This window comes from Sorex araneus, chromosome X, assembly GCF_027595985.1.
Source record: "Sorex araneus isolate mSorAra2 chromosome X, mSorAra2.pri, whole genome shotgun sequence".
In the NCBI taxonomy this organism is placed as follows: Eukaryota; Metazoa; Chordata; class Mammalia; order Eulipotyphla; family Soricidae; genus Sorex; species Sorex araneus.
In genome coordinates, this window is record NC_073313.1 from 233,413,931 (window position 1) to 233,426,823 (window position 12,893).

A 12,893-nucleotide genomic window follows, 5' to 3' on the forward strand; every position below is an offset into this window, starting at 1 on the left:
GATAGTACAGGGGCTAAGGCACTTGCCTTGCTGATTCTCGTTCGATCTTTGGTGCTGCATTTGGTCCCCTGAGCACCACCAGGAGTGATCCCAGAGCACAGAGCCAGGAGGAAGCACTGAAGAGCTCTGGGTGAGGCTCTAAAACAAACAAAGAAAGAAAAATGAAGGAGAAACAAGGCAATTTATATTGGAAACTACTGAAAGTTGTCAGGACACTTGGTCTTCTGAGTTATTTCAATTTTAGGGAAAAGAATTTATCTTTATGGTATGAATTTAATTTGTAACTAATTAATGGCTCACGTGAATGATGGCTAGTTTTTCTAATCAGAAGAATCAGATGATTGTGGAAGGAATGTCAGAATTAAGAAAACAAATTTCGACTGTGTGTGTGGGGCGGGGGATCAAATCCAGGGCCTCACATATTTGAAGCCTGCAATCTTCCCCTGAGCCACACCTCCAGCTGGAAAAATTACTATTTTGTAATCCCCTCACATAACTTTTCAGACAATGGTTGACAATGAGTGGTGTAACTATCAGGTGAGATGTTGATAGAGAAATTAATGATGAAGAGATAATAGACTGGACAGTCAGTATCATGAAGAATGGGACACCAGGCATCACAGGTCTGCAGTGAGCTATAATAAAATGTCCAGCACCACCTCTATCACCTCTCAAAAACATGAACCTGAATATAATGAAGGTTTTGGATCTAGAGTCATATATGAAAATATGTAGGATAGAAGAACAAAGAACACCAGCAAGAAGAAATCAGCCACATTCAAAGTGTTGTTTATTATATAGGACAAATGATTCTGATTAAGGGGGAAATGGTGAACAGAATTCTAGATGATGAGAATAGAGGAACAATAAGCAAAAATACGTTGCATAACCCTTGGTCGATTCAAGAAATCAAGAGTAAACACATTGAGAAATCTGAGAGTATTGAAAAATATTTTGAGTTGACTGAACAGATAGAATAGGGTTTCATGTGCTTACCTTGCATGAGGACCCTGGTTCCATCCCAGGCACCAAATCTAGTCCCTCAAATAGAAGTGATCCCTGAGCACAGAGCCAGGAGTAAGTCCTGAGCACTGTTGAGTGAGGCCTCAAATCAAAATAAAAAAATTTTAAATGTTTTATAGGTGTGATAATGCTATTTTGTCTGAGTAAGAATATGTTTTTGTTCTTGTCTTGGAAAACAGTCAGAAGAGCATGACCACCCGCTGAGCTGGGTCAAGGCTTGGCCAATGAAATTTGAGGAGTTCCCTTCCTGTGGGGCACCACCCCAAACCCTCCCACCTCCTGGGATGTGGGTTTTATTTGCCTTCCTGTCTCTCAGAAGCTGCCCAAGGACAAATCCCCAAGATAAAAGTTGCTAAAACCATCGGAAGGTTGCACTTGGTTAAACCAGTAAAATGAAGCTTCTCTAAAACTACAAGATTTGAGGGGGCAGGTTGGGGTATAACCACTTGTCTGCCAACTTTCCAAGACAAAATTCCCTGTGTTCAAACCACTGCCTTCCTTCTATGGTTTGCTTTTTTTTTTTGCCTAGCTTTACTCCTTGTGTATGTGGGCAAGTACGCTGATAGCCCTGAGCACAGGTGTGGCCAGACTCTGATGCCCTTCATCCCAATAAAATAAAATAGAATAAAATAATGTATCTGAAGTTGACTTTAAATACTTTTCTTATTAGAAAAATAAAGGCGGTATGACACAATGTTGGCCACTATTAGAGCTCAGTATGGTGTATGGGGATGTACGTTGTACAGAATCTAGAAAGTGTGAAAATTTCATAATAAAGGGTTTGTGCTTACATAAATGGAATGACCTCAGAAAATGTTAATAGTTAAGTGAAAATAAATATGGGAAATGCTAATTAGAACTCATTTGAGGATTAAAAGTAGTCCAGTGATAGATCTAGATCGAAGGGTTGGAAACAAGCTTTGCTGCTTGCAAGGATCTGGTACTGTTTTATATGGTCTACTGAGGCACAAACGGGTGTAGCCTAATGAAACAAAACAAAATTTAAGGGGCAGATTTTTAAAAGATGCAGCTAGACAGTGGCTAAAGTTACAGTGTAAGTTGGAAACAAATCGGTTTTAACTTTTTTTTTTTTTTTTTTTTTTGCTCTTTGGGTCACATCCGGCGATTCACAGAGGTTACTCCTGGCTCACTCATACACTCAGAAATTTCTCCTGGCGGGTGCTTGGGGGACCATATGGGATGCTGGGAATCGAACCCGGGTTGGCCCCATGAAAGGCAAACAACCTCCCGCTATGCTATCGCTCCAGCCCCGTGTGGTTTTAACATTTATGCTAGTATTTTCCAAGTTCTGTTTCCCATGTTTGGCATCAAAAGTTTGTGGCTGTTTGCTAGATAAACTGTCTTTGTGTGTGTGTGTGTGTGTGTGTGTGTGTGTGTGTGTGTGAATAATTTTTTAAAAGTTTTTTAAAAGTTTCTAGGAGGCAGGGAGATAGTATAGCAGGAAAGGCGAGGTTCCATCTCTGAACACTGCATATGACCCCCCAAGTCCTGCCAAGAATGATTTCTGAGCAGTGTCAGGAGTAAGCCTTGAGCACTACCAGGTATGGCCCCAAAAACAATTTAACAAAAGAAAACGGCTTCAAAATTCACATGCCTCTTCATTTGAAAACCAAAACAAAACAAACACCCTCAGAGGATTCTTCTAGAAGTGAGATATATTTCTAAGACCCTTCCTGGTCCCCAAGCTTCTTGCCTACAACTGATGTAACAGGCGCAGATAGCCAGGTTCTAGGTCCTCAAGCAGTCCAAACTGAAAGCAAGGGACAGGAGAGAAAAGGGCCAAATTCAGTTAAAAGGCTTTATTTAGGGAACCAGAAAGGAAGGGAGAGCAAGGCAGGGAAGCTCCCAGATTATGGGAGGGGTCTCAAAGCAGGATTCCGAAGAAAGGCTGAGGCCCTTCCAAGGTGGGTGGGAGAGCATTTCTTTATGCTATAAGAATGCTGGTCGTTAAAACGGGGAAGAGGATGTCCAGATCTAGCAGAGCCTGGGTCTTCCGGGTTATCAGGCACCATCTAAGTCACCCTTGTGACCCTCCATACCAGGGGATTCCTTTTTTTGTGAAGGCCACATTCCTGATCTCGCCCTGCCCTTTATCACAAGGTTGTGGATAAATGTGGTTGTTTATTAAGAGCTGCAACAGGCGCGGCTGGGAGGACAGGGGCAAATAGACTCCAGTTTCCCGACTTCAGTCAGCTCTAGCTGAAAAAAGGCAAAAAAAAAAAAGTGAAAAAAGTATACAAAAGAGATGGTGTAGACCCTGCCGGACCTGCAGGAAGGCGCTCAGCGCCACGGGCGGGGAGGCCAAGGGCACTTCGCCAAAACCTTCAGTCCCGACCCAGCCAGGCTCGGGTGACGCCCGATTTCCGGGGCAGTTTTCCTGCCGCGGCGCTCACGGAACTTTGATTCTTAATCCAGACTTTCTCCGGGGTGGGTTGGACTTGAGGATCTAGCAGCCCGATCTCACTTGGCCAGGCCAGCGACTGAGGGAAGGAGGGGGAGTCCCAGATGCCCGCGACGACCCCTGTGGACCCGAGCGGCGCCAGCATGGAGCGGGCGGCCGAGCTGCTCTTCTACGTGAACGGCCGCAAGGTGAGCGTCCCCGGCGGGCGGCCCAGGGGCGCGGGCCCGGGCGGGCTAGGGCTGCTCTCCGCGCTGCGGGGCTCTACTGTGAAGTGCACCCGCCAGGGTCGGTTCTCGGGTGCAATAAGCTTAAAACCGCGCTTCTACCGCTGTGCCTAGTAACAGGCTGCCTGGCTGAGCGGTGCGCCGACAGGTGCGGGTTTCAGATGTAACTAAAGGTTGGCAAACATCAGCCAAGGCTCCTGGTTTGGAAGCGGCGTTTGCCTGGAGACCGCCTGCCCCACTCCCATCACAGTTTGTAGAAATTGCCGTGGATCTTTCCCCCCCCACGAAGGTACTTGCCCTTCTCTGTTGTACTGGCTGATCACCAACCCTTCCCACGCTTTAAGTAAGGGAACGGGGCGCGAGCTCTCCTTACTCGTGGGGTCCCACCGCTAACAACGTCTATTCCCAGTCTTTAAGCGATGTCTGTGTTTGGTTTGGGGGAGCTGGGGAAGTTCACCAGCGGGGACAGGACCATGGAGATGGACAGAATTCAAACCACCCCTACATTTCCTAGGTCACCAAAATGTGACTTGCCCAAGTCACCGCTTACTCCTAGCTGAGCTGTATCCAGAGGCTGGGTCTCTCATTTGGGGGGGCTTCCTCTGGCTCGGTGTTCGTGTCAGTCCTTCCAGAAGCCTGACTGATTCTGCAGAACCCCTGGGGCAGCTTCAGTTTGATGTTTGAGGGCACCTTTCAAGACTCTCTGTTTTTCCTTAATGCTTTCACAATATAGTTTGTCCCTAGCTAAGGGGAAACTGAGGCAGTCAGGTGAAGGTGCTCCCTTGAGCGCTAACTACAGCACTGAACTGTACTGCCATTTCTGTGGTATGGAGCCTGCAGGACCCCTGGGAGTCCTGTGTCTGCTCAGGGATGGCCAAACGTTCTCTGATGACCAAAGGGCCAAGTGTGTCACTAAAGAAAGTGATGCACCAGGTCTTTCCCTTCTAAATCCTGGACTGGATTTCCCCATTTGTGCCCGGCCTTATCTCTTCTCTTGCTCTGTCCCCTCCCCTCCTTTTCTGTCTTCCTGGCTGTACCCAGCTTTACTCAGAGCTTTCTGCTGACTCTGTACTCAGGAATCACTTCTGGGGTGCCAGAGATCAAACCCAGATGAGCCATGTGAAAGCAAGCATTCCACCCACTCTACCTACTATCTCTCTGGCCTCCTTTCTTTCTTTCTTTCTTTCTTTCTTTCTTTCTTTCTTTCTTTCTTTCTTTCTTTCTTTCTTTCTTTCTTTCTTTCTTTCTTTCTTTCTTTCTTTCTTTCTTTCTTTCTTTCTTTCTTTCTTTCTTTCTTTCTTTCTTTCTTTTCTTTTAAAATTTTTATTTTTTTCCCCTTATTTCTTTCTTAAGTGAACCCTCCACACACAAACTGTACAGTTTCTGGACTTTGGGAATCTTCCCTCTAGTCCCACTATCTGCATTGTAGATGAGCTGGTGTTTCCTGGTCTGTGATAAGAGCTCAGCTGTGATAAGGTATGAAACAAGAGAGTGTCATGAAGAGTCTGCACTAGGTCACTTTTCTTCTTTTGTATCACTGGACAGTATTGTCAGGAATTTAGACCTTAACTAAGGCTTTGATCAACTGTTAATAGAACTCACTTTTCAGAGCTTTCAGGCCTGTTTTCCAGTTCTGTGAGCTATCTCCCAGCTCTGGAACTGCTGCTTTGATGGATGGATGTTGAAGAGGGTGATGTTTGAACTGTGACTGCTAGGAAGTGAGGAGCAAGCTTGTGGAGCATGAGGAAGAGCATTTGAACAGAGAATGCATGCACACAGAGCAACTCCAAGTCGAGGATTCCTCTGCTGTGGGATAGCAAAAGGATTGGTAGAACCAGACAAGGGCCCACTGACTAGGCCTTTGTAGGTGATGCGAAGTGTTTTGGTTAAATGAGAAAGCAGGTATTTCTGTCATCTTCTTCTCCTTCCTAACTCCTACCCCCAAAGAGGTGGTAATGAGATTGTTTTTAGCTTAATAGTTAACCATGGTTTGTGCCATATTGATTTTTAAAAATAGATAAGCTGTTTCTTACTCATGGAATTGTTTATTTGTGGTCCAAGTGTCCTGTGATCATTTGGAAGTAGTTCAGAATTGTGGGTCAGGACATCGTGTCATTTTTTTCCTTTCCTTTTCCCCTTCTAAATTCTGTTAGGGGCAAGTGCTCTACCAACTATACTCTCAGCTTCATTTTCATCTTCTTCCCCTTTCCTCTCTCTCCCACATTCTCTCTCTTTCTTTTTTCTGTGTCCTGCAAGGTCCCCTTGGACTCTATCACCAGGAGACCTAGAGGAAAATGCTTTGTTTCTGATAAGCAGACCTAATTGCCACACTTGAAGAATTAAATCACAGTGGGACAAGGGCTGTTAAGAAGAGTAAGAAAGGGACTGTGAAAGAGAAGAGATCTTGATGTCAAATGTGACCTCTGGGATTAAAACCTTGCTTTAGAAAAGAGTTTAGAAGATAGGAAATGCTGAGTAATATAATTAGCCTCTGGTCTGTGCTTTTTGTAAAACTCCCTCTGTTTACCAAAAGTTATCATCGGACTGGGGCTAAGGCTGTGCAGAGATGTGCATGCTGGTCAGAGGTCTGGTTATGAAAAATGTTCTGAATATTATAAAAAAATGTTCTTTGCTCCATTCGAACCCCCAGAACAAATGATCCAGTTAGCAGGTGGGTTGAGGGAGAAAAAATTCAACAGTAAATAATACTTTAGATGTTATTTTTCAGCTCCCACTCCAGGATTGAAGCATGCCAGTCTGTGTGACAGTGACACTCTAGGACTGAAGCGTGCTAGTCTGTGTGGCAGTGAGGGACAGATAAAGATCAAGGCAGTGAGCTTTGGACAGAATCCTGAACGATCTGTTCAGCCACTCCGCCAACTTGGGGCCTCAGGCAAGGTTCTTATATTTTTGTCCCCAGTTTCCTCCTCTGCAAAAAAAAAGGCATATAATTAAACTTTATCTTACAGAATTGGGGTGAATTAAATTCCATGGAGAGTGGTTAACAAGATACTGGGCACTGATGTGTGGAAATGATGGTTGGTATCTGAACTGGAAACAAACTCATCTGCTTAGTGTCTAGAGCCAGAACCTGCCCAGAAGTGTCCTAGAGGCTGAAAAGAGTCATTAGGCATTAGCTGCATAAACATTTGTTCAACAAAAAAGATTTTGATATTTATAATATTATGCAAATATGGAAAAAGCCATCCTCAAAGGGCCAGAAATATAGCTCAGGGGTCAATCCCTTTCTTTGCATATCTTATGCAGCCCCAGAAATAAAACAAAAAGGAAACAAAACAGTGCCTCAATTGGCTGGTGTTTTCACCATCACTTTGGTTTACAAGACTGAAATTTCTAAGCTGATGGAATTGTTCTAATAATCCAAAAAGTTTTGGGGGTGAGTTAGGAAAATAAAATAAGTTAAAATAAAAATTTTAGTTGTTTGTTTTGTTTTGTTTGTGGGGACCTTGCTCAGATAGAAGGACTACATGATAGAAGGGTTCAAACATATAAAAGGCTGGATAAGGACTGACTCTGCCTCTGGGAGGGGATGGGCAGAGGAAGGCTTTGGGCACTGTTCTGTAATGCTTGCTTCCTATTTCCTTTTCCCACCTCTCAGCTTTGCTTGTCTGTATAATTCTCAGCCTCATTTTTTGGTTTGGTTTTATTTTGGGGCCACACCAATGATGTTCATGAGTTACTCTTGGCTCTGCAATCAGGAATTATTCCTGACAATGCTCAAGGGACCATATAGGATGCTCAGGATCGAACCTGGTTCAACTGCCTGCAAGGCAAGTGCTCTACCAACTATACTCTCTGGTCCTCAGCTTCATTTTCATCTTCCTCCCCTTTCCTCTCTCTCCCACATTCTCTCTCTTTATTTTTTCTGTGTCCTGCAAGGTCCCCTTGGTCTAAATCACCAGGAGACCTAGAGGAAAGTGATTTCTCAACCTTGTCCAGTGTAAACCTGAAATCTCCCCAAGGGCTACTGGACACACAGAGGGTCAGATTCTCCTGGCCTTGCAACAGCCCGAGGCTGAGCCAAGAGGGAACATGCAATGACCCTGACCGAGACCTGGCATTGTATCTGAGAACTAGAGTCAGTGACCTAGCTCTTTCCTACCCGCCTCCCCATGGAACCCCCATCCTCCATCCAGTGCTTTATCCTCACCCATTCACCCTTTCACTCCAAAACTCATGGACAGCTTGCAGGCAAGATGTTCTGGTTTCCTACCTCCAAACATGCCATCCAACACATCAACAAAGCTAAGTGTGTTTGAAGCCTCTGGTACTTTGAGGCAGACTCTAGTATCCTGAGACATCTTTTTAGAACAAATAGCCAAACAAAGTCTGCTTGTTCCAAACATGCAAATACTCCTCAGGCCTAATTTCTTTTTTTTTTTTTTAACCATGTATGGTCCCCAGATTATCTCTCTCATTGAGAGCTTGGTTTCTGTGGATTCACTGTCATATGTCTTCTTTGGGATTACTTTCAAATACAAGTGGCACAAACTAGCAGTGGTTTAAGAAAAATACAAGTCATTTTTACCTTTACATATGCAACACCAGGGATAAACATCAGAGATCTGGTTAGAAGTTTTATATTGTCATTTGGATTCCTTCTAGTTTCCTTCTTTATTTTCTCTGCTGCCATTTATGTGTGGTCTTATGGGCCAAGATAACACAGGAGTTCTGAGCACTTAGGCCTGTTTTAGGAAGGAAAAAAGAGAGAATGTTTGATGGGATAAATCAACCAATTGTTTCTGCCACTGTTATTGTTGTTTTACTGTTTTCTTGGCTTCTGTTCTGTGAGAAATCACCCTTCCCTCTTGAGTGTTCTCATAGTAAATTATATATATATATAAATACATATATATGTGTCCAGGATATTAATCAAAACTAGAAATTATTATAGCCCTATGATATATATCCCCAGCTCCTTATTTCTTTATTGTTGGCACAAAGAAGTTGAATAAAAGTGGTTTTTTTCAGGATCAAAAGAAGATTATGCAACATACACAAATAATTATGAGGTAGGGTAAAAAGCTCTGTGGAAGACGCATGGACATTGGCTGTATGAGTATTGGCACAGTACTTTTGAGCACTAGAACTAAAAGTGTATGACAATGGAAAGCACTGCTACAAAGACCGATGAACACCACAGCCAGACATGGAACCCGTGAGCTCCAAATCAAGAGAGTGTGTAACTCTTCCCTGGTTGTCATGGCTATTTGAAGTGGAGAGTTGGGAGGGATAGTAGATGGCAGTAACTCCCTAACTCCCTTCAACCCCTCCCCTGGCCCCACTTAGACCTACACACTCACTCACACACACACACACACACACACACGCAAGCACACATTTAGGAGAGAATATTTGAGCAAGGCTTGGAATGACATATAGATTCTGGCAAGTAAAGAAGAGGAGGGAATTTCAAGATAGACCCAACCTTGAATGAAAGTGCAATGAAGAGAGCCCAGTGACAAAGAGCCTGCCTTATAAGCGTGAGGCTGTGAGTTTGATCCCTGGTTCCACCCACATGAGTTGAGCATGGTCCCTGAAGTTTCGCTGTCCGAAGACCCCTTTCCCAAATGCCAGAACAAGGTGAGATTTCCAGCACACAAGCAAGTATGTTTGAGCACTAGAATTAAAAGTGTGTGACAATGGAAAGCACTGCTACAAAGACCGATGAGCACCACAGCCAGACATGGAACCTGTGAGCTCCAAATCAAGAGGGTATGTAACTCTCCCCTGGTTGTCATGGAAACAACAGAAAAATCTAGGGGAGAAAAGGAAAAAAAAGTAACGAAGGGTAATAGTTCAAACACTGCTGGGACTGCCAGTTCTCACATGTGACTGGGGCTCAAGTTACATGGATTGCATGGCAGGAGATAGTGGGCAGTTTATCAAAGATGCATTATAGATTAGGCCAAGGAGCTTAAATTTCTTACTGTATTCCAGAAACTCTTCAATTAAAATGCTTTTCATTTACCACTGGTTCACAATACCATATACAATTCAGGAGTGTACAGCTTCACACTTCTCTATATGTATGAGCTTTGCTGCCCACATCCCCAAGCTTCTAATGCCCCTCCCATGATCAGATTGACCCCCCTTTACCCATTTTTATGGACTTTCCCCTTGTTCTGTGATAATTGCTGTATTTTTCACAGACTAATGGTTATTTTGTGGTGGGACTTGTTCATTCATCTGCTTTGGTTGTTTATGTATCACATGAGGAAATCATCTGGTAGCATCTTTCACTTCCTCATTTAGTTTTCTTAGGATAATAACCTCAAGTTGTACTCATGGTTGCACAAAAATCACAATTTGATTTTTTAAAAATAGTTGAGTAGCGATAGCACAGTGGGTAGGGCTTTTGCCTTGCACGCACCCAACCCAGTTTCGATTCCTCTGTCCCTCTTGGAGAGCCCTGCAAGCTACCAAGAGTATCTCACCCGCAAGGCAGAGCCTGGCAAGCTACCCGTGGCGTATTCAATATGCCAAAAACAGTAACAACAAGTCTCACAATGGAGGCATTACTGGTGCCCGCTCGAGCAAATTGATAAACATTGGGATGACAGTGAGAGAGTGACAGTGAATTGAGTAGCATTTCATGAGTACACATCACGTCTTCTTAGTCACATGCAGAAACATTTGAATATAAATTCACCAAAGGCTCCTTCAGTGAGCTCTTTAAGAGAAACCTTTCCTGGTTCTCTTTCTTCAGAAAGCTTCATTTGGAGATGCCTTGTATGCAGCTCTCCCGGATTCAATCCCTGACACTACAGAAGGTTCTCTGAGCCCTGCCGAAAGTGATCAGTAAACTGTAATTAGAGAACCAGTGAGGGAAAACAGATGGAAGGGCTTGTTGACATTGAGTGTAGTGGATTGAAAGAGGGAAAAAAAAGGCTCGAAATAGCTTAGGTTTTTAAGCTTTACCATGTAGTAGATGGTGAGTCTAGGAAAAAGAAAGAAGGAAGTAAGTTTGGGAAATGAAAATATTCACTTGAGAACTATTTATATTGGGTGTCTTGTGGAGACACTCCCCCTTTTCCTTCATTTTACTTTTTGTGTATGCATGAACACGTATGACACCTCTTCTTTCGAACATATATTTGAAACTGGTGATTGGCACACAGCTACTTAGAATTGAGAGTGAGGAAACATTCACAGAATAAGCATATAATCCTTCTTATCAGCTTCCAAGAAGGGAAATTTAGTATAGTGTGGTGGTGAAAGATGAACTCTACTTCTGCAATTGTGAAGCAAATCATGCTTCAACCCATTCTTTGAATCTAAAAATCTAAATCTCTAGTCAGAAAATAGAAACGTGATAGCTTTATGAAACATTAGCCATCATGTTTCCCATCCCATCTCTTAGGTAAGGCTACTGTTCACTACTACTGTTAGGCTTGATTTATTTACTTCTTTTTTTTTGCTTTTTGGGTCACAACTGGCAATGCACAGGGGTTACTCCTGGCTCTGCACTCAGGAATCACTCCTAGTGGTGCTCAGGGGACCGTATGGGATGCTGGGAATCGAACCCGGGTCGGCCGCGTGCAAGGCAAACACCCTACCCGCCATACTATCGCTCTAGCCCCTCGCATGAACTTCTTAACTGAATTTTTGCTTGCACCTCTTTGTTTCTGTTTTTTTTGTCCATAACTTAAAACAAAAAGCTTGCCTCTCTTCCTTCCTTCCTTCCTTCCTTCCTTCCTTCCTTCCTTCCTTCCTTCCTTCCTTCCTTCCTTCCTTCCTTCCTTCCTTCCTTCCTTCCTTCCTCCCTCCCTCCCTCCCTCCCTCCCTCCCTCCCTCCCTCCCTCCCTCCCTCCCTTCCTTCCTTCCTTCCTTCCTTCCTTCCTTCCTTCCTTCCTTCCTTCCTTCCTTCCTTCCTTCCTTCCTTCCTTCCTTCCTTCTTCCCTTCCTTCCTTCTTCCCTTTCTCCCTCCCTCCCTCCCTCCCTCCCTCCCTTCCTTCCTTCCTTCCTTCCTTCCTTCCTTCCTTCCTTCCTTCCTTCCTTCCTTCCTTCCTTCCTTCCTTCCTTCCCTATGGTTGGTTGTGATCTCTTATTGTAGACTAGTTCGCTGCATATGATAAACAAGCCAATATTTTAAATTTTTATTTATTTTTTATTGAAACACCTTGAGATACAGTTACAAAGCTTTCATGATTAAGTTTCAGTCATACAATGATTGAATACCCATCCCTCCACTAGTGTACATTTTCCACCACCAATGTCACCAACGTCCTTAGTATCCCTTCTGCCACTCCCACACCACCTACATCTATGGCAGGCACTTTCCTTTTAACACTTTGTCTCTACTTTTGGACATTATGGTTTGCAATACAGATACTGAGAGGCCATTATGTTTGGTCCTTTGTCTATTTTCAGCACACCTCCCATCCCTAGCGATCCTTCCAACCATCATTGACTTAGCAGTACCTTCTCTATCCCAACTGCCTTCTCCCCCAGTCCATGAGGCAGGCTTCTAACTGTGGAGCAATACTCCTGACCCTCATCTCTACTGTCCTAAGGTGTTAGTCTCATAGTATGTTATTTTATATTCCACAAATGAGTGCAGTTATTTATGTCTGTTCTTCTCTTTCTGACTCATTTCACTCAGCATGATACTCTTCATGTCCATCCACTTATAAGCAAATTTCATGACTTCATCTGTTCTTCATCTATACATTCCATTATGTAGATGTACTAAAGTTTCTCTAACCAGTCATCTGTTCTTGGGCACTTGGGTTGTTTCCAGATTCTGACTATTGTGTGCTGCAATAAACTTATAGGTGCAGATGTCATTTCTACTGTGCGTTTTTGCACCCCCAGGATGTATTCCAAGAAGTGGTATTACTGGGTCATATGGAAGCTCAATTTCTAGTTTTTTGAGGAATGCCCATATTGTTTTCCAAAAAAGCTAGACCAATCTACATTCTCACCAACAATGAATGAGAATCCCTTTCTCCCTGCATCTGAGCCAGCACTGTTTGTTCTTATTCTATTTCATGTGTGCCAGTCTCTGTGGTATAAGATGATATCTCATTGTTTTGATTTACATCTCCCTGATGATTAGCAGTGTAGAGCATTTTTTCCATGTGCCTTTTGGCCATTTGAATTTCTTTTTTGAGGAAATTTCTTTTCATTTTTTCTCCCCATTTTTTTCTTGGAGTTGGAGGTTTTTAGTTTTTTTTTGTCTTATAAAGTTTTACCAGTGT

At 43.4% G+C, this 12,893-nt stretch overlaps 1 protein-coding gene across 1 annotated transcript in view; it reads left to right on the forward strand.

Moving 5' to 3' along the window:
- Nucleotides 1-3,472: 3,472 nt before the first annotated feature.
- Nucleotides 3,473-12,893, forward strand: part of AOX1 (aldehyde oxidase 1) — an 83,524-nt gene continuing 74,103 nt past the window's right edge. Inside the window, exon 1 of the mRNA XM_055120892.1 lies at nt 3,473-3,633. Within this exon, the coding sequence (XP_054976867.1) occupies nt 3,550-3,633 (84 nt within the window). The 5' untranslated portion in view covers nt 3,473-3,549. The remainder of the gene's footprint in view (nt 3,634-12,893) is intronic.